The sequence below is a fragment of the Salminus brasiliensis genome, chromosome 4, assembly GCF_030463535.1.
Source record: "Salminus brasiliensis chromosome 4, fSalBra1.hap2, whole genome shotgun sequence".
In the NCBI taxonomy this organism is placed as follows: domain Eukaryota; kingdom Metazoa; phylum Chordata; class Actinopteri; order Characiformes; family Bryconidae; genus Salminus; species Salminus brasiliensis.
In genome coordinates this window covers 24,233,102-24,255,646 of record NC_132881.1, presented here as the reverse complement: position 1 = coordinate 24,255,646, position 22,545 = coordinate 24,233,102, and the positions used below count along the sequence as shown (strand labels likewise).

The window sequence follows — 22,545 nt, the reverse complement described above, 5'->3', positions numbered from 1 at the left end:
TGCTGAAACTGTAGTGAGTGATGTGGTAAGCATTTGGTTAAGCATAGCTTGTGGAGTCCCACTGGATTAAATTCTAGGGCCAATGAAACTGATGATTATTACTGTTAATTATGACAGAACTGCGAAAGTGAAGAACTTTGGGCTTACATACAGGGTATAAGGAGTTAAACAATTGGTTATGAAAGAAATGACAGACAACATGTTAAAGTCATAAAACTTTTATATTTTCATACAAAAATATTGCTTTTTACCAGCATTGCCATTATATACACACACTATATCATCATAAAACCCAAAACCCACGTACATTTCCACTTCGGTTTCATTTCATTGCTTTCCCTGAAAGCAGACAATCATTTAATCCTTCACCTGTCAAGTAAAAGCTTCACATTTCCTTGGGAAATTCATAAACAGAGAAATTCACCTTGTTCACCGTGTTACAAGGGGTCAGGGACACTGCAGGAGAGAGCTTGGATCTCCACTCAGCGTAACGGGCTCAGGCCACATTTTACACTGTTTGTTACATTTGGTCCAAAAAAAAAGTGGCATTTTCAGCAAAATGCATTTCAGCTTTGTCTCTTCACTCAACTTTCATAGTTGCCGCTGCTCTGTTCTTAAGTCCTTAATCAGGTCCCTAAATTGTACCATAACTTTGTTCTGCACAAACAAACAAACCCTTTCAACGATTTGGAATCAAAGTGGAAGCTTTTTTAAAGCCCAGCACGAGAATAAAGACCCTGTTAGACGTGGAAAAAAGTGCTGATGACCTAAGAGAGTAGAATGGGCGGGGTGGGGGGTGGGGGTGCAATAGGGAAATAGGGAGGGAGAAAGGAGAAGACTTGGATGGTTGCTGACTGTGGTTAAATGCGGACCGTCTGCTGAAGGTGCATTATTAGGGCTGCACAACATGGACAGAAATACCCTACTGAGACTGTACTTCTACACATCACCCTTGAAACATCTTAAAAACATAGTGTATCCTTAAAGGAGTCAAGTTTACACAGTTTTTCTATATATGCACAATGATACCCGGAATCGGATGGGAATTAGCTGATGCCTGCTCAAAAAATGATTCAGGATTCATCCGCACATCCTCAGAATGGTGTAATTTTGGTGTCTCAAAGTCCATACAACAAATATTTTGTGAGATTTTGCAGACTTACAGAAGTAAATTAAATAACAACCATTCTATTGTGCAGCTCTACACAGTACCTGCACACGCAAAAACAGGCAGGAGTCCAGCTCGAGCATTCAGCAAGCCTAACACGTCCACCTCCCCGTTCAGAAGCTCAGATCAGGAAGCCAAGCTGCAGACCGTTGAAACTGATATTGCACTCTGGTGAAGCTCAGTGTGATCACCTTCCCCTTCAGCGAATCATTCAGAGAAACTGATTGACTGACGGACGGATGGAGGATCACGACAATGACTTGACCGCACCTTCAACTCCTGCATCCTCTGGCAAAGGATGGATTTAGAGAGACAGTGGTGTGGCACCACATGCTCTCTTTCTTTCTCTCTCTCTCACTCAGTCTCAGCTGCCCAGTCTGATGTAGGCTAGCTTGCCTTTAGCCGACGACAAGCTGGTTGAGCCCGTCTTGAAGAGCACAAGCTGGTGTCCTGCAAAGAAGGAGCAGAACAAGAGGCAGACTGTCAGAGAGGAGCGCTCACTGCCCGGGAACATTCCGTACAAATGAGACATCAGAGAAAGGAGAATGAACGCAGTGTGGGAGTGAGATATAAGCGCAAGTGTTGAGCAAAAGGGGGAAGACGGGAAAGCTAAGAGGAGCGTGTTAACACCTTACCCTCTGGACTGGATTACTCAGTCTTCTGATCTAGATCTATTGGTTATTATTAAGCAAACATGAATTAGAAAAAGCATGCACTTAGTAGTCTTTCCCAAGGACTGTGACGTGCTTGGCCGGTAAACCACTGCACTAGAGAAACTATGAGAGTTACTCTGTCAACAGAAAATTAGCTTAGCTTTCCGACTGTTGCTGCTGTGCTTTTGGTGGTGGTGGTGGTTAAATGTGGTCTGTGCTGGTTGCGGTTTTGTGTGGTTGACAGTGTTTGTTAGCTCTGCTGTGTTCAGATACTCGCTGTACTTGGCTAAGTGATGTACTCTCAGGATGGGTGTATCTGGTTAGTGATGTTTTAACCAGATTTTCACTCTGCTTCCTCCATGAAGCACGTTCGTTTTACACATCACAGAGTGGAGCCACCACATGGAGCGGAGTGCAAGGTTGGCTTTAATGGGGTTCTGCAGTTGTGCGCCGGCTCCATGGTTTCATCTAGCGGTTTAACAAGGAACTGTAGCGCCCTGTCACTGAAAAGTCTCACGCAGAGCTGCTGTAATCTTGATTGCGAATATGATCTGATCGGCTCATTAGAGAAATGTCAGCCAATGCAGACACATAAATCAATTTTTCCATCTCTAGTATTGAAGTTAGATTTAGGATACACTCAGGTTATTAATTATAGCATTTGGCAGATGCTCTTTTTCAAAGTGACCTGCATTTTATTCATGCATTAGGAATCTTGCACTCTTATTGGCATGACCCAGGGAACCAAACCCTAGCTGCTACAGGGAAAAGCAGCATTGTTATCCATTCCCCTCGCCAACCACCAAATGTTAACCTGTGTTTATAACACAGTCTCAAACTGCTCCTTGGTTTAAAAAAAAAAAGCAGGATTGGTGCAATGGCTTTTAAGTAATAGAACTAGATCAGGCTTAATAAAATGGAACATGCTAGTTGAAGGGGTTAATAAAGAAACGTTCATGCATGCTTGGAAAGACAGATGGGAAAATGTACAGGATGAGTCTGTCAGAAGAAGAGAAAAAGAAGAGGTAGAGGAAAAGAGTCAGAGGGATGGAAAGAGGGGGAGGGGAGAGGAGGAATGCAGGACCAGTCTGCTCAAGGCTGTTTCAATAAAGATTAGCGATCGCTGTGCTGATGTGCTGCTTTCAGGCCCCGCTTTAATGAAGTGGCTGTGTGCTGCTGAGAGGGGGAGGAGAGGAGGAGCGCAGCGGAGGGAGGGAGCAAGTGATGAAAGATGACTGAGGAGAGGAGGCGGCAACGGCAGCCACAGCGCTGTTTGATCAGGAGGCTGTCTGTCAGCACGCGGCCTTCACTGATACACTTGCGTTCCTGTACACGACTACTCTAGTCCTCGCTGAATACGCTGAACACAGCATTTGCCACAAAACTCACGTGGCTTACAGTCCCAGCTGCAGACCTGTCCTGAAGAGAAATGAGCGCTTACACTCCACTTGAGCTCCTTACCTGTCCAGGTGCTCTGATTTGTCAGGACAAAAGCTCTGCATTGGGCGTGGCTCTCGCACACCCCGATGGCCTCGCGGACGTCATACACAGCCAGCATGCACCCGTCGTGCTGGTACGATGGCCAGCAGCGGTAGTTGTCTCCAGTTATAGAGGCTTCCACCACCCGTTTATATTCTGCAAGAGAAGAAACAGCATATGAGAAGAATGGAAACATGGACTTTATTTACAGTACAACAAAAACACCAGTAACAATTACAGCGCAATGAGCAAATTTACATATTCCATCCCAGACAGCAATGGGATTTAAGTCTTATTAAAATCCAAATCCCAGTCACATGAAGTGACCTGAGACGGATGCTGGAAGATCAGTTCTGCATCACAAACTCCACTTCAACTCATCTCAAAGGTACTGGATAAAGCTCAGAGCAGTGTATAAGTATATATAGTATAGTTATAGTATACATAGGGTCCCTATAGTAAACGCAGGGGATTGGGCTCTGGATCTCAGTCTGCCCAGACAGTTTATTCGATTAGCAAAGCGTCCCTATGAGGATTATATAAGCTGTGTGTGAGCAACAGAGCACCCATGTCAACGATGGGTGCACCTTAAAGTAGCTACATTTAATAATTAGTAGGATTAGTATTTTGCATAGTATGTTTTTGTGTATGTGTGTGTGTGTGTGTGTGTGTGCATCAATGATTGCTTGCTAACGCACAGGTTGAACTCTCTCATTGTGTGAGCACAGAAGGAGTGTCTATAGACTGCTGTTGGTCTGTGCTGGACTTGTGTCCACTTACACACACTCATACAGACATTGTAAACGGCGCTCGTCGTGACCCCAGCCACAATGCGTCACCAGGCAACCACAGCTCGAGAACAGAAGAGAAGAAGATAAAGAGAAACAGAGAGGAGGAGAAAGAGGGACAGACAAAGAGATGGGAGGACAAGGAGACTAAAGAAAACTAAACTAACAACCACCCTCTCAATGTCCTTAACACTCCCTCCATCTGCCTGCTTTCTCTGCCCATCTACCCAACACTGAACATTCAGTGCTGTAATGTGACGAACAATTCAGTACAACAAGTCATACTCTTGATTGGTAAAGTAAGTGGAATGACCATGGTGAGATCCAAAGAGTCAGAACGTCCTAGCAAGTTCAACCCAAGGGCAGAGCACAAAAAGTGTAAAGACGTCTCCAACAACCATGGGATCTACATCAGTTGATGTCAGAGACTGGTAGATCATTATAGGAAACGTTGTATAGAAAAAGTTATTTCAGCCAGGGGAGGAAATATGAGCTATTGGGGCATAGGTTGTCCTAACGTTTTCCTCACAAAACAGCATTTCTTTTAATTATATTTTTTACACATGATTTTTAAAAGGCATTTCTTCAGTATTACCTCCATCTCTTAATATTGCTTAACCCCTATAAACAGCCTATGGACCGCTGGGGTGCTAGAAGTGTTTATACAAACTTCTATTACCATAAAGTAGCTCCACAAGTTTGTACAGACGTCCCTGTAGTTACTGAGTATGTAACTTCTTTAAATGTTAATTTAAATATATAAGACAAAAGAAAATGTTCATACGGTGTCCTAACTTTTTCACATGACTGTATACAGTGAAAGCACACGCCCACATTGCCAGTATTCCGGGGACAGCCAGAGTTTTTTAATGTTTCACCTAACGATAAGATCTGTGGTTTTTAATTTTAAGGTAATCGTGGATGAATAAAAAAATGTGTGTATGTCTCTTTCAGAACCATGATTCCACTGGTTGCTTTTACAACGTAAATAAATAATAAATTATTTATCTGAACCCAATCGTGCTGTAGTCTCATCTCTCACGTCCAAGAGACGTGGAGAATTTATCTCCAGGCTGCAGCCAATGATGAATACACTATGGGCGAGCGGTCACATTTGTCAAAGCAATAAAGTGAAGAAAGCTTAGCCAGTGGTCTTAAGTATAATCATTTGCTGTTCTGTTCTTGACCAGAGGAAAATATTCAGTGTATTCGGAAACATAAACCGAGAGAGTGAATCAAACGAGGATGGATGGCGGAGAAACAGGCCTCTGTAACTCGGCCAAAACTCACATCAAACTGGCCTCGCGGGCCAACTCTTAATGGCTGGACGCTGTATTAAATCATTGTTTTTTTCCTGAAATAATAGAGGAGGCTGTCTGTTTCTTCTCATGGTGACGGGGAATAGAACTAGGACAACTATCTTATTTACGCTGAGGGATTCAGAACCGACCTAATGTTAAAATGTCATTAAACCCCAAGAAATACACAATGCACTGAAAAAAACTTCAATCTACATTCCAACAGTCAGTAAAGCAATATGACAAAAATGAGATCAGATGTACGCAATTTGAAACCATGGAGTTTTACAGACAAACCCTATCAGTTCCTTGCTTAAAACTCATATGTTACCCATCCCTGTATTTCTCCTGGTAAAGCATTCCATACCTATCCTATAGATGCAGAAGAATTTCTTCAGTTTTCTCATTAAGAGCACAAACTGTGGGTTCAATCAGAGAGCTGCTGTGGATTTTAGAGCTCTTCTGATCTCAGATCTGATCTCATCCATGCAAGACATTAAGGACTCATTATACAGAACACATCCTCGGTGCTATTCTACAACAGTGCAAACAGCCATAAGTCGTTTCATGTGACCGATACGTTTACAGTGGGGTGAAATATATTTTCTGTAATGTGTGTTGCCCAATGAAACAAATGCCAGAAATGTAAGCTGTATATGTTTCAGTGGGAAAACGCTCTGTTCTTTGTCCTATTTTTGACAGTTTTTGATATTGTATATGTAAATGAAGAATGTAGATAAATCAATGAAATTTGAAAGCAATGGTTGTAAGTGTGATGGTGTGATGATGCAATTACATAAATGCACTATGTAGTGATGTAGCAGTGTGTGTGTATATGTGTGTGTGTGATGTAAATGTTCAGTAACGACATTTAAAATGAAAATATTTACACAATTGGTGATTACAATTACTAAAAGGTAATTATAATTCATATAATCAAGTAATTATGAATTGTTTGTTTTACAGTTATGGGTGAATATCAACCTAAGCCAATTGGTTTTGTTTGATTTTGTACGTTTCACACTTTTACACCCAATCAAATCTGAAATTCCTGTTGTCTTGTTAAAAAATCAGTTCAAAATAAAAAAGAATGTGATGTTTTACCTTAACGTGAGTAACCTAGGTGCCTTCAAATGTAGAGTTCCCTGAACTTTGAATAGTAAGTTAACAGGACTATGACCTGTTGAGCAGCCTGTTAAATTTTAAGAAAACAAATCATTTTTACAGTAGATCTCCTTGTGGCCAAAAGACTGGTTGATAATACACTGGTACACTAGTGAGAAAAACTCCCATTTTAATTAAAACTGATTAATTGATTTGAATGTTTTAGATTTGTGCTCAGAAAACCCAAAGACTTTGAGAACACACAACTGTTTATGTGAAAATGCCATGTATGGATTAACCGGTTAAACTCTAAAGGCCTGTTTGTGGACCCATACTTTGATTCCTTGCCGTCAAACAACATTAGCTACATATTAGATTTATAGCAGGCACTGAGTCATTTACTGCATACTGAATAACTTGTAGTTACTGAATAATGGGTCATAACATTTTCATTCCAAGCCTCTGTGGCTAACAAAAATAGGTTTGACTGATTCTGCTTTGAGGCTGTGCACTCAAAATGTGTGTGCATGCGGGCTGGACGTAACTCGGGTGTGTGCAATGAAGTGCCGCCCAAGTCTAGTCTATAAGTTCAGCTTCACAACACTGTGACAAGAGGCTTGATGAGAGGAGAACGGCTTCTTCAAAGCATCCACATCCCCTATTACTGCAAACCTCGCAACTGCTCAACCATGAATCACTGAGTCTCTCTCTCTCTCTCTCTCTCTCTCTCTCTCTCTCTCTCTCTCTCTCTCTCTCTCTCTCTCTCTCTCTCTCTCTCTCTCTCTCTCTCTCTCTCTCTCTCTAGGGGACATGGTATGAAGGGTGGCGAGAGGCCGACTGATTTACTACTCTGCTCTCCTCGTCCTGTTAAAGAGAGGGATGGCTTTTGAATGGGGGTCTCAGGGCCGTCTGTCTGTGCTGAATTTAGTGTGTGGAGTGTGTCTCGGTGGTGTTATGGACGAGAGGGCGGGACACACGCCCCCTCTTTTGGTCTTGAATACCAGGGAAGAGCCAGTCAGCAGTAAATAATGCAGACTATTAGTTACTTTATGGGTCTAATGAATGCTTTACGGAGCTCTCGCTTTCGCTAAACGGCAGAGTTACAGGCAGAAGGGATGGCAGGGAGGAGAGAGAGAGAAGAGACATGCTGCTCTGTCCGGGTCTGTGAAAAGCCCGGGCGCTGATACTGAGCTGTATTTTACGAGAGCCGGACCGATTTACAAGACTCTTTAACAGCGGAGACGGAGCGGAGACGGAGCGCTGAGTAATCCTACATATACAGCATCCGTCTAAGGTTCAGACACACCTGCTCACAGATGTGCTTTGCTTGTTTTTCCCCCCACACTTTAGAAAGGAATGAACACAAATAAATAACACATATGGAATTATATCCACAAGGACACAGCTTTTTAGGCAACTGAAGGAAGGTTTTTGAAACCGTTCTCCGGGGTGGAGATTTCTGAGAACTGACAAAGACAAAGACAACCATATTCACCGTTTGTGTCAGACACAGATGGAATTTGGCCTCCGCCTTTAACTAGTGAGCAAATACACACACACAGTGACAGTGAGCACAGGTGTTCGAAACTATGGGCAGCTATCGCCGCACCTCCCAGGGGGCAGAGGGTTAAGGGTTTTACTCAAGGACCCGAACAGTGGCAAGCTTAGCGAATCAGGGTTTCGAACCCACAATCAATACACCCTGTCATCAATAACCCAGTGCTTTGACCACTGAGCCACCAAAGTCTTTGTTGTTACAAAATGTGCTTCAGCCTTGCACTGTATTTAGGTCTGTTTGGGCCGTTACTTGCTTCTGAGGATTTTCCAATTAAACTTGTAAGGCATTAGGGCTTCTGGCACCGGCATGTTTACGTTTCTTTGTGTGAATGGACAGATTTTCAGACAAAAAAAAAACGTTTTCAAATATAAAATGAAAATAAGTAAGAAATAAGGAAAAATTCAGGATGTGGCTCCTTTAACATTAAATTTACATTCAATCAGGTGTGTCTAAACGTTTGACTGGTACTGTACTGTGTGTACTCTTACATAAAGCCTTTATATGCCTTCTGTATAAAGTCTATACACCTAGATTAAGCCTGTACGTCTACATAAAGCCTGTCCTCATACATAAGGCCTGTATGCCCACATAAAGTCTTTACTCCTAAATAAAGCCCATACTCCTACATATAGTCCGTACGTCTGCATAAAGCCTGTACTCCTGCATAAACCTGAACTCCTGAAGCCTGATAATAACACAACAACTTTGACTTTTCGACTAATGGTTTTAATTGCTGAAAAACAGTAGACGTCTACCAAACACCAAAGCTTTACTCACTCACGTAAACTCACGTTAATGGCCATTTTGAGTGAGGAAGAAAGGGGTGTGACTCGAAAGAGTTAACAAGCCTGATTCCCAATTCTTTCTTAACGCCCTCGTCAGTCAACAAGCATCTGCGTTCTGCTTTACGCAGCCAATGGAGCGAGGAGAGGAGACAGAGAGAGAAAGAGCTGAGCGAGGGCTCTAGATTGTGAGGGCAAAACAGGGAGAACAAGAGCAGACAGAGTGGCCTGAAGAGGAAAAAGTGAAAGTGAGCGGGTGAACAAACAGAAAAGGGTCAAAACAGAGAAGCAAATGAGCAAGTGAAAGACGGAAGAAGAGAGACGGCTGTGCTCCCCTTTGTTCCTCTGGAGACACTGAAAGGAAAGAATTAAAAAGAACTGCCAGTCAAAACTCACTCTGGCCTCCTTTTCCAGCGGTTACATAAACTCTAATCTTTTTAATCACGTTTCATTTGTCCTGAGTGCGCTGAATAAAATGCTGCTTTACTTAGGTTTACATGTGGATTTAAATGTGGTATATGGTTTAAAAGTGGTACAAATTAACAAAATGTGTTAAATCAACACAATTCTTCCACAAAAAAACACTTAAAAACTAAATAAATCAGCAAATTTATAGTAAATTTTTTTCAGTGTCTGTCAGTGTTTGCCTTGTTTTACATATACAAACATGTGTGGGGTCATATATAATATATATTATATATTATATATATATATATTATAATTATATATAATCTTTTTACATTCATTGACAGTTTTTTCTGCTATTTTGGAGATTTTAGGTCTTTGCGCGATAGTGACCATATGTATGTATTTCTCTCCCAATGTGATAGTGATACGCCTCATATCACTGCTGTCCAAAGCGGATACACATTCTTTCAGTGCATACTGGACACAAAAACATCCTGATAAAGTGCAGCAGAAACTGAGGAAAAGCAAGGTAGGGTTGAAAGAGGAGTGGATTATATAACCACTTTTGAAGGCTCATCAGTCAAAGCAGAGGAATGTCTGCTGCATGTAATGACTTTAAAATGGTATCAGATAATGTGAGGATAGGAAAGTGACTTAAACCAGAGATCAGAGAGAGACAGAGAGAGAAGGGGTTGTGCAAAAGTCAGCGCAGGAGGACTCTCTTAGCTTTAATTCACTGTACTCTGCATATGTGTCAGGCATGTTTAGTACTGTCAGGTTCCTATACCATCATGTTCATGTGTTTTTCCAATACTGCAATATTGCTATGTAAAATCCCTGTACATTTACATTTATGGCATTTAGCTGACGCTCTTATCCAGAGCGACTTACAAGGATACTTGTATTACAGAGGTGGGCCAACGTAGTGTTAGGAGTCTTGCCCAAGAACTCTTATTGGTGTAGCACACCCAGACTGGGAATCGAACCCTGGTCTACCACATGGTGTAATAGTGGAATAGCTCACAGGCAGCTAGTGCTTTTATCTGTTGTGCCACACCAACCAGGTGTACTGTTGTACACACTCTTACTTTAGCTATACCACGTAGCAGAATAACTGAAACTGAACAGATATCACTTGCTTTAGTGTTTAATTGTATTTATGGGAGGACGGACATCCCTGAAGCCCCTTCTCCTTTCAATCGAATGTCCTATCAATTCCGTCTCTACCTTCCGTGTCAGCGGCCTCTGCCACTCTGTCACTCATACCTCTTAGTCTTAGCTCCTCTTATCGGGGGGTCCAAAGTTCTGAATTCTCTCCATCTCTTACATTATCAAATGCTTGCACGAAATAGTCTGAAATAGCAAATACTCTACATTTGAATCGTTGAGTCGTAAATGTAGCGTTAGGAGTCTTGTTCAAGAACTCTAATTGGTGTAGTGTGGTGTGCTTGCCCGTCTGGGGAATTGAACCCTAGGGCGTTTTCTCATATAGCACTTTTTAGATGAACCCAGAACTCAGTTCTGCTAGAGTGAACCTGAAAGGAAACCAGCAATGACCTTAGTGCTTTTTGTGTTCACACTGTAAGTGAACTTTAAAGAGGACTGAGTTCTTTTTCTGCTCCTCTTTAGCGCTGATAAGATCTCAGACCGCCGCAACTCATTTGGAACTCAGACCCAGCTATGTAACACAAGGACCTATGCGGGGTTTGCACATGCACTTCCCAAATTCCCCAAATTTCATCTAGTTCTTCAAAGAAAGACACTTCCTGACACACGAGTCCTTGTGCAGAGATTTTTGTCTAGCTGTTTTTAATCGGTGAGAATTGTAGCTGGTTAAGGCCAGGCTCTGGACTTTATTCATGAAACAAAAAAAACATGGGCCGTTTCCTTTTCACAATGCTCGAATCAAAACAAACATTAAATGAACCAAACTGAGACCTTCTTCAGAGGTGGTCTCAGTTCAGTTCGTTTTTGGGGTCGTTTAGAGGGGTCTGAGGTGGTTTGACATGTTCACATATGCAAAAGAAACCATGACTCTGTGTGAAAAGGTCCTTAGTCTACTGCATAAAGGGCAATGTTATTTCTCACTGCGCTACACCAACCATTCTCTTGCTTATGAAGTGTTTACTAGTGCAGTATCCTGTATCCAACCGTCAATAAAACTGTCCGAATTTACAGTAAGATTCTTATACAAGTCCTGTGAAAATGACCCTAGCGTTACTGTAGTTTTTTTCATTAGCGTTAACAATGCAGTTTATTGCAGCATTCAGTATTACAGTCATTAAATATTAGAGCCTTTATCTGCGAGCTAAGGCCTTAGTCTTGAGCTAAATGTGAGCTGACATGCCAGCCTGGGCTCAAGTGGTAACCGCAAGCACCTTAATTTGCTTCAGACTGTAGAATGTATTGTTTGGTGCCAGTGTGTATGGAATCAAGGGACTTGCCTCAAATGACGCAATACAACAGACCGTGTTGTTACAGCCCTAGCTGTTATATTACATTTGCATCCTGCATTGCCTTCGACAGGGTCGCGCCTGCCCGTCTTTCTTCTGTTTGTTAAAATAAACAAAAACAAACAAACAAAAACCTGTGTCAGTGTGTGTACCTGTTTTGTGTGTCTGTGTGTCGTTCATGAGGTACTGTCCATTCCTGTATATGTCCAGCGCCTTCTCAAGGTGAGCCAGAGTCTCCTCAGTGCCCCAGAGAAGCTCCCCTGAAACACACATATTCACATAACGCATTGCTTACATGCTGAGCTCAGACAGTTCATGGTCAACATTCAGCCTGCTAACCCCGACCCAGTCAGTTTATGGCAAATGACATGTAGCGTAACTGTGCATGCCAAAACCGTGCTAAGCCACGTTCCAGAGAGGGCTTTTTACGAGGAGAGAGAGAGCGAGGAAGCGAGAGAGAGTGATAGCATCAGCACCAAAGCCCACCCATGCTACCCGCGGCTTCACGGCCTGTTTTGCCCAAGAAGAGCAGATTTCAAAGGCTATATGACATACCATCACCTTGATGAAGAAGCTGATAGATAGCACTGACAAAAAAAAGACTAAACGGGCGTTGGATGACATACCAGAGCACGGAAAAAAAAGCTGTAAAAAGGGGCCGCAAGGAAGCGAGGAAGCTTAAAGATCAGGCCAAATCCTGTCATAGTTTGTATTTAACGTCATCACTGCCAGTGCCTGCATAAACTCCTTGTTTGTTCCTGGACATTCACACACATGCCTTACAAAAGGGCTTTCCAATCTTGCTCTGTTCATTTCGGTGTTTTTTCCCTGCTGTAACACATAATCAGACTCAACTGCTTAGTTGGGTCAGGTAAAGCGCCAAAATGATCCGAGCAGAGCTGCTACAGCTACACCCTACTAGTCTCTATACTGTGTATTTAACACAACAGGTAGTCCTCTAGATCGATTTCTGTTGAGTTCATTCTTGAACAGATATCTAACATTAGCCTTTGGCTTATTGAACAGATCTCTCCTCCGTCTGAGAATTCTTCTACTACATCCTAATTCCACTTTCTAGAGTTAATCACAGGACGATGATGTCTCTTCTGGAGTTGTGGATCCTCTCAGTGTTTTCAGTCCTCATCGTCTTTGAGACTTTTTCCAGTCAAAGTCACTCTCTATGCTTCTCGTTAGCTCATATAGTGCTACATACTTGGTTAAAATGTCTGTTCATATATATACGCACTACACACTACAGACTACATAACTACAGAAGAGGAGAATATGTGGAAGTGTTTTACTCATGTGCTGTGTGATAGAAAGCACACTGACCTGTGGAGTTGACGATCTTTTCGAGAAGAGGCCTCAGGGCTGGGGGGGCACTGTGAGGCAGCAGGTAGGTAAAGAAGAATCTGCATACAAGAGAAAAAGGCCTTGGAACACTTTGGGCATGATCCAGCTAAGCTAACTCCCCTAAGACATCTAGTGTCATGTAATTTGGAACATGGGAAAGCTGATTTTGCAGCTACGTCCTTTTTGTATTGATAACTGTATTCCATACAGTATTAGAAAGCAAGCCTATTTGAGGCTTGATCTGTAATGATTCTGATTTGCAATGTTAACTGCTCCTTATATGCTACAGATATTAAACATGTCTTGGCTGATAAGGATAAACTCATACTCTTCCTTTAACCACAGCTGTAATCTGCAGTTCATGACCCAGGCTCACCTGTAGGCGTTGTAGAGGTTCCTCTTCTCGTTGATGCCCTGGCAGCGCCCACTGCTGCACTGAAGGGTGAAGTTGCGGGCGGGGAACTCCAGCAGGCAGTCTGCAGAGGAGGAGCAGGGCGTCTCCTCCACACTGGCATCGTCCAGATCTGTCACCTTTAGCTCACCATCCACCAGCACAAACTGCCTGGGCCTAAAGTCCAGCAGGGTGAGAGAGCCCAGTGGCGAATGGGCCAGATAATGCAGCAAGCGCACCAGACTCAGACAGATCTACACAGAAAAAAAAAGAAGTAATCCATTACAAATTACTTACTTTACTTATTACTCAGTAATACTTACTTATTATTGAGACATTTATTTATTACTTTGATTGTAATAGGATTGCTTTACTTACTACTGAAATATTTATGTATCAAACTAATTGCATACTTTACTTTTTACTGAGATATTTATTTATTACTCTAATTGTAATGGTATTACTTTACTTATTACTCAGTAATTACTATTCTAATTGTAATGGCATTACTAATTTTACTCAGTCATTTATGAATGACTAATTATTTATTTATTAGTTATTGTAATGGGATTACTTTACTTTTTACTGAGATGTTTATTTATTACTCTAATTGTAATGGTATTACTTTACTTATTTCTCAGTGATTACTTATTGTAATTGTAATGGAATTACTATTTTTACTAAGTTAAATAAATTAATAATTATGTAGTTATTAGTTATTGTAATGGGATTACTTTACATAGTAAATGTACTTATTACTCTAATTGTAATGGATTACTTTAGTTACTTACTCAGATATTTATTACTCTAACTGTAATGGGACTACTTTAGTCATTACCCAGATATTTATTACTCTAACTGTAATGGGACTACTTTAGGCATTACCCAGGTATTTATTACTCTAACTGTAATGGGATTACTTTAGGCATTACCCAGATATTTATTACTCTAACAGTAATGGGATTACTTTAGGCATTACCCAGGTATGTATTACTCTAACAGTAATGGGATTATTATTATTATTATTACTTTATTTCATTATAAATTATTTCATAATTTACTTATTACTTTATAATGATTTCTTGGTAAGTTTGTAGCACTTCCTACTTTTCAGCTGCGCTGCTCATATTCACAATTAGAATCATGCATTAAGTTGATGCACATACATGTGTGAATTACCTGTATATACTAGCACAGACAAAGGTAATACAGTATATTCAGAAGAAATATGTTTGATAATTAATTTGATAATTAATATTGTTCTCTTGCCGGCATAAGAGTAAAGCACGCAAAGGAGAACCCTTACTACATCAGAACCTGTAATGTGACTCTAATAACTAATAACACATTACTTTGCACTGCATCCAGCATTGTGATTTTTTGTGATTCAGGAAAAGCCCGCTAATCCAGAATCGCATTCAGAAACGTTACTTCAGGACAAGCTAAACCCTAGAGATTTTAAGTCAGCGTCTTCCCTAAAGGACCATGCCACTCAATGTGCATGTGCATCATTGTGGGTGTCTGGGAGCAACTGCCTTAGCACTACAATCACCACTTAATCTCTCAAAGCACCACTTCAATGTGTGTGTGTGTGTGCGTGCCTTGGGAATTAGTGCTCTTATTGTGTATGAGGGTGTTAGAGGTCAGTCTGGGGATAGCAGAAGGCCGCTGGTGTCGAAGAAGAGACCTGGCACTCAGGCCCTAGCCAAATCCCCACTGCCAGTGGAGCGCTGAAAAGCAGGACGAACAAAAGCGGTGGGAAGGAAAGGGAGGAGGGAACACCGCGCCTGCCTTTCACACCACACAAAAGCTGTTTTTAATGTACTCCGGATTAGGAGCCACTGGGTAAGGTCGGGCTGCCCGGTGGACTGTGTGTGTGTCGTGTGTGAGTCTGGTTATGTTTTATTCAAGCATTGTTATTTTGTAATCAAGCAGAAGAATAGGACAACTGGAGAGAAAGAAAACCCAACTGAAACCTAGGGGTTAGGTTAGAAATGGACGTTTGACGTTCCTAAAACCATACAGAACTGTTTCTTCATCTTATTATAAGATGAAGTTTTTGGAGACACAAATAAATATGTTTTAATCCTCTGACATTGCTAACTGATAGTAAATCAATCCTGTTTTCAAAAGAATAACTTAGTGGAGGTTGAGAGAGTTGCGTATTATAATGCACGATAATTAATTCCCATTTTATAGTAAAATCTTTCTAAACATTTCTAAAATGATTTATCTAATGCTGTTCAGGTCCTCTAAAAGCCATTTCACTCACCTTTTAATTTTCAAATTGTCATTTTGGATCATTTGTGTTGGTTCGTTCATCATACACATTTTAGAGGCTACGGTTTTGATATAACAGTGACGCTACGTGGTGTTTACAGGCGGTTAATGTAACCGCATAGTGCATATCCACATCTTCAACTGTCTGCCTTAATTTGGTAATGAACCCTCGTGTACGTGTGTGCGTCTCTGGCTGCTGGTGTGTAGGTGGACGCGGTCAAGCAGGCCTGACTATGAAAGCCTTCGTCATCGTGCACAGGAAATGGCTCTGGATCTAAATGAGCCGTTTGGTAGTCAGCAGTTTCTCTGGCTTCCCCAGAGCCTATTAGTGCCTCATATGCAATTCAAATGCTGCTAAGGCGTTCACTGCGGCGGGTGTCTCTTTTGTTCAGCATGGCACATGGCTGGACGGAACTTTACAGAGTAAAAGGGAGGGAAAATGTACAGGACACAGAAGCAAGGCTAGTTCAAAGATGCACGTAAGAAGTGAAAGATCTGAGCGAAGGAGTCAGACAAAGAAATCCCTCCGATGGAGGACGGATCACGTAGTGAAGTCTGTTAAAAACAGAAGAACTAAATAAGGAATTTAAAGCCAAGATCAATTGTTTATATGTTATATATAAAAAATAATTTAATAGAAAAAAGTAATTTACTAAAAAAGTTTGTTTTCCACAGCCACTGAAGTTAGATGAAGAATTTATTATTTTCTATTCACCCCTTCTAAAAGCCTTCATTATTCCATGCTCAAAATTAATTCACTTTTTCTGAGGTATCAGGAAATCGAACTGGAGTTCACTCTGCAAATACGCTTCCCAGAATACTGAAGCATGCGGCAAAGCAGCTCTACAGGTCCTGGTCCAGGCCCTCATTTGAGGGAAATTAGAATTGGTAATGCAAAGCCATTCTCGAACTTGAAAAGCAATCAGAGTGTTGAAGGGATGACGAGTCCACGCTGAGTTCAGTTATGAATTGCTCTGTTGAGTTGTACACTGCTGTGATGACACATAGATGAGTGTGGCGTGCTCCACAGCAGAGCACGGAAATGTGCTTCCACCAATGCTGGCCTGTATGTGTGTGTGTGTGCTCACGCATGTGTGAGTATGTGTGGTGGCATATATTTAAGGGAAAGCTCTTATGTACATGTGTGGGTATCTGCAGCTACAGATGAATGGATATGTGCACATGTTTTGTACAATTCAGTATCAGGGTACTTAAAGTGAATATATGTATTTAATGTAATAACTTTTGATTGTTTTTAAACAGGACTATATACATGTCCTGGACTATATATATATATATATATGTACATGTGAAGGTTGTGTTTAATGTTGAACGGACGATGCGAAAACTGGACGTGCAGAGCAGAACCAGATACATGGATGTGTCACAATTGCAGTAAAAAAATGGGAGAGTCCAAAACCAAACAATCAAAAGAGAATCGGCAAATAGAACAAAAGGGCAAATGAAGGCTAAACAACAATACGGGGTCAAACACTACAGACTAAAACAGGAGAAAAACACTTGATATGCTACGAAAAAATTTACAACACATCGCAAAGAGGTAAAAAAAAAAAACGAAAGCAAGGAAATAACAGGGGAGCTGAATTAGAACATGAGAACTGTCCATGATTAGTTGACAGGCAGTTTGTGGAAGTGCGAGTGGAAATTTGTGCGAGTGAATAGTGGAATTCTTGGTAGCGTAGTTCATTGGGTTGACAGGTATAGGGGGAGAGCCAGGAAACATGACAATACAATAAAACATCTAAAATAGGTTTTGTTGGTTGGGTCAGTCATTGTGTTATTATTATTAGTAGTATTAGTATTACTATTATTATTATTATTATTATTATTATTCAGTGTATGGGTCTTTATCTATATGAATGATTTTAAGTTATCATAAAACTGTATAAACTCTAAATCAATGCAGATCATACACTGAAAGACTCTACTGACATGAGTCCCATGTGTTAAATGGTAGCACATAAATAAAATGTGTTACACAATTCTTGTGAAAGTCTAAAGACTAAAAGACAACAATTCTGTTAGCATAACATCATAAATTCGCATGTAACCCTTTGACACATTTGAGTCATGCACTAAAAAGTCTACATGATTTAAATGTGGTGCATCAACACAGTTCTGGCTAGTGAACGTATAGAAAGGAAATGTGTTGACGCAACACCTTTTATTCATTTGCAACCACTTGCAACATTTATCCCTTTCTTGAGCTCTGAAGGTCTGTGACGGTCCACTCAGAGAGAGTTCTTTTAGAATGTGCACATCTCTTTACACAGCTCCAGCTCTACATCAGACATCATCTACAAAACACTGTGGGAAATCAGCAGTCTATAAGTACACGCAGACATCATCAGATCATTGATCCTGTGCTGATTGCTTTTACAACTGTTTCTGCACATTTTAATATTGTGGTGACTGATTCTTGTATTCGTCTGAATTAATAGCTGAACTGATAGAAAAAAGTTTTAAAAAAACAACAACAACATCCCCATCAAACAATCAGCCGAATGTCCAAATCCCACGGTTGGGACCATAATAACCAGAATAATAAATAAATAATAACGAGAAACAGCAAGTTGAACTGGAACTGTACTTGTGAAAGGGTTAAATCTGGTAAATTCCACTGTTTTCAGTGCGTACATTCAAAGCACCATTTGCTCAGTGTACTGAGTGAGTGTTATAAAGGGCCTGTGCTGTGATTTTGTACACTGGACTGATTTCTTTCTCCCTAAGGAAGACCTGCTGCTGCCACAGGAAGCAATAGGAAATAATTATCATGGGTGGCAGTGGTGATAAAGATTAGTTGGGTCAGCTGGGCACGAGTTATGCCGGCCCTCAGGGGAAACAGGATGCAGAGAGAGTGCTGAGAGCTGGATGGTGCCCAGCCTACCCAAGCCCTTTACCAACTTCCTTCAAAACCGGCCAGTTGGGCAGAGAGTGCACACAGAAGGTTATTTACCCTTTCCTCAGTTCCACTTTAGCCATTCCCATTCATTTACTCATTCAACTGATTTTTTTTTTCTGTTGGTTGAGAACCTGAACTGCGTTGCTGCTCCTCTCATTTTCGACTTTGGCTATTTATTTTTTTGATCAAAAAGGGATCAGAAAAGGAGAACAATGGCGAGAAACTTTAGTTTGTATACTGACAGACGCTGGATATACATAGATTAGATATACATTGCAGTTCTATAGTGAAGTCAGTAATGTAGTTTCCATGACCTGTTACACTCTTACTCAAGTTGCTTCAGGCTAGGCCATGTTAAGATATTATTTTTTTACTTTCTGACTATTATGAGAGTCTGTAGATGATTTTTTGATAAATGTTAAATGCCAGGTCGTTCCTCACTCCAGTGGTTGCACGCAGTTTTTTAAGGGCTGATTCAAATCGTTCATTAATTCAGTCAACTTGACCAGCTCCTTTTCAGGAAGTTAGAGTTGAATCTGTTTTCAGTGGATGTGTTCACGTCTGACTGAACGCCCCGTCCTAACTGTTCTTATGTACAGTATAAGCAGTTCCCTGAAACCCCTCCCACTCTTCCTTCAGCAGCAGACAGACGGTTGATGGAATGTGTGATATGGCGGCTGCCGTCGCTGACTCACCCTGAATCTCTCCTCCCAGGGTGTCTGCAGCAACTGGATCATCTCCAGAGGGCTGCCCAGCTCCGTGATGGCCGTCACAGTGTCCTTTATGTCGTTGCTGTCCTGGTAGCAGTACCCGTACAGCTGAAGGAACAAAAAGAGAGAAAGAGAGAGAGAGAGAGAGAGAGAGAGAGAGAGAGACATTAGACCGTCAATCACTAAGCCCTGACTGGGCAGATAACAGCACTGTGTAGAATTTCACTGTTTTGACTCAGATGGGGCAGATTTGTGTGTCTGTCTGTCATTGCAGAGGGCCGGCAGGGAAAGTGCAGGATCAGGTTAAAGATAAGAGTAAATCCTGCGCTGCGCTTTAGACTCAGAGCCCGTCCAGCACTTTAACGCTTTGCGTTGTGTAAGACGCCGCACAGACCGAGCCGCTGAGCTGCCGTGTGGAATTCCAATGAGGAAATTTGACTGCACGCCTATGCGTGAACGGAGCAGGCAGATTTCTGAAAAATCTCTCGGATGCAGATTCACTAAGACTCCTGCGTTTCCCCTGCGTGCTGTCGAGTCGTTCTCGCTGCTGCGTTTGGCGCTTTGCTTACAGCAACATTTTCATAAGCTAATTTGAGTCCGAGAAGCTAGTTAAAATTAAACAGCATGAAATTTCATCTGAAAGGAAAACAACCTATGGCAGCGTGACGGGCCCATACCACCGCTGGAGTCTGCGGCAACAAGAGAGGGGGGAAAACCGACCTCGTGTGGTAGCGGATCAGGCACATTTTTCTTCCGTGCTTTTATTTGATGTTTTTACTTTGTTCGTGAGCCGAAGTTCACCTGAGCTGCATGCAATCGAACCCTGCAAAGCCTATTAGAGCACAGGCTTCTCTATTACATTAGAATGCTTAATGAAGTGTGTGCGAGTGTGAGTGTGTTCTTGCGTGCATGTGTTGGCCTTTATTTTAGGAGAGAACGCGTATGTAAAACTATCCTCTTCCACAAGGCTAGCTAATCCATGATCGTCCACCTGTGAACGTGCTGACACCTGCAAACAGAATGCAAACATCTATTTCAGAAGTAACTCCTCTCCAAACGGGGATCGCCGGCTCACGCTTCATAACAATGCCAATCACTCACAGCGGATACAATAGCCAAATGCTAAAAATGACCAATGCCAAAGCCATGCTTCTTAGCGTTGCTTAGCAAAGCCTGCACACACACACACACACACATGCACACACTTACACAAATTGGAAAAGCACTGCAGCCACAGTTTGGGTGCGTCTGGGACATTTTTAGCAAGGGGACAAAGTTATAGATGGCACTGTTATAGAGCCATAGTGCCAGCCTTGTGGGTTAAGAGGAACTTTGGGCAGATGTTGACGGAGTGCCCTTGCAACTGACTGACACACACTTTCCACACTTTTGGACGGTTTGAGTGAACCATCCGAGAAAAAAAAAACACCCTCACAACATTACTACAGTGTCTATGGGTGGCAGATTAGATATGTGATAAAATAATGAAATTGTGAGAGGAGGAACATTCCTAAAACCCCTGCTCTCTACCTTCCATGTCCATGACGGAAGTGTTTCCTACCTTTAACCCTGTTACATATCTTAGTCCTAACCCCACTAATCAAAGGGGTCTGACCTTCTAGCTCCAAGCAGATGCCGCTTGTAAGTTCCTGGGTGCTGATGTATTTACTGCACTCCAGAAGAGCTGAGGGTTTAGGTCATCTGTATTTTTTCCCTTTTTTACATTTTATTTATAGGTGTCAGCATTCGCAGATATGCAAATACTGGATATCTGCATTTTTCCACAGTTCCCATATCAGTTCATCCCTATGCAAAGGGGGAGTTTTCCCAGGGTTTGCCAAAATGACCCGATCTGAGATTAGACGCAGTAATGACTTTTATCAGCATGCTTCATCTAAGCAGAGTGCACGAGTGTGTATACGTGTGTGTGCATGTTTATTTGTTCGCCTTCATACCATGCAAGCAATACTGCGACTGTACATGTGTATGCGTGTGTGTATGTGTGTGTGTGTGTGTGTGGTAGACTCCCCGGCTGCAGCGAGTGTTCTGTGAGGAAGATAACAGTGCTCTGCACAGAGCTGTGTTGCTTGTCTGCTCAGCCACACGGTGCCTATTTGTCTGACCTGGGTTAAAGGTCAGCCTGCCTGTCCTGTCCAGGGTCGTTTACTACCACAGTCTGTGCATCTCGCCAGTCCTGCTTGACCTGCTCGAGTATAGCAGCAGTGGACCGAAGCACAAGAGCTTTCCGTGACCACCGTTCGAAAAGTGCTGGCGTTAGTTTAGCTGCACTTTGAGGAGAATGTAGGACAATATTTTTCTAAGGCAGAGTTTGTATTATTTTGTAGCCTCAGCACGGCAGAGGAACCATCGCAAGCGTGTAACACACAGAATAACTCCTCCACATTAATCCCCCTCTAAACCGAACTGCTGCCAAAAAATCATCAAGCTACGTCTTGGTTTCATGTGATGGGATAAATTGATTTACATTTTTCCCTTCAGAAATTCCTAACAGAAATAAACACAGGGACTGTCAGGGACTAATCAGCTCAAGATACAGTTAAAAGGAAATCTCAAGCCTGAAAAAGTAAATAACGTTTAAAATACAGTTATTTCTTATTTAGATCTTTGTGGAATACATGCTTGAACTCTAAGCAGTTAGAAATATGTTAGAAGGTTAAGGTAATATGTAAAGAAGCTACATGGTCAGGTTGTAAGCTTGGCTAAAAATACATTCGAATTTTCCCCAAGTTTGAGGTGCCTGCTTTTTAAATGTGGTTTTATATATTTTTGAGAATGACTTTCATAAAATTCAGTCATGCTGTGCTTAAGGAGACTGACACTAATGTTTGGCTGCATTAGCCAAACTACCTAGAATATACTTTTCTAAAAGCATAAAAACTACAGTTAACCAAACTACCCAGTAGGGATGTACCAATATTACTTTTTCCTTTCTGATACCAATACCAGATTTTTAAGTATTTGCCGATACAGAGTACCTTTACCAACTCTGACTTAAATCCTGGACATATGGCTATAAATGCTGACATTTATGATGTTCCACATTTTTATAGGTTAAACTTTTTAATATCTTATTCCAAACAAGATACAATAAGCTTAAAAGAACAACATTTATTGGTTGAGTAACTGAACAAATAAAATCATGAAACAATTAAACCTGCCACAGTGCAGAACACATG

At 41.5% G+C, this 22,545-nt stretch overlaps 1 protein-coding gene across 1 annotated transcript in view; it reads right to left on the bottom strand.

The window, feature by feature from the left end:
* Window positions 1-202: 202 nt before the first annotated feature.
* Window positions 203-22,545, bottom strand: part of pkdcca (protein kinase domain containing, cytoplasmic a) — a 34,388-nt gene continuing 12,045 nt past the window's right edge. The window contains exons 2-7 of the mRNA XM_072677691.1: window positions 19,334-19,456; window positions 13,421-13,689; window positions 13,024-13,103; window positions 11,844-11,951; window positions 3,283-3,456; window positions 203-1,618 (exon numbers count right to left, since the gene is read on the bottom strand). Of these exons, the coding sequence (XP_072533792.1) occupies window positions 1,533-1,618; window positions 3,283-3,456; window positions 11,844-11,951; window positions 13,024-13,103; window positions 13,421-13,689; window positions 19,334-19,456 (840 nt within the window). The 3' untranslated portion in view covers window positions 203-1,532. The remainder of the gene's footprint in view (window positions 1,619-3,282; window positions 3,457-11,843; window positions 11,952-13,023; window positions 13,104-13,420; window positions 13,690-19,333; window positions 19,457-22,545) is intronic.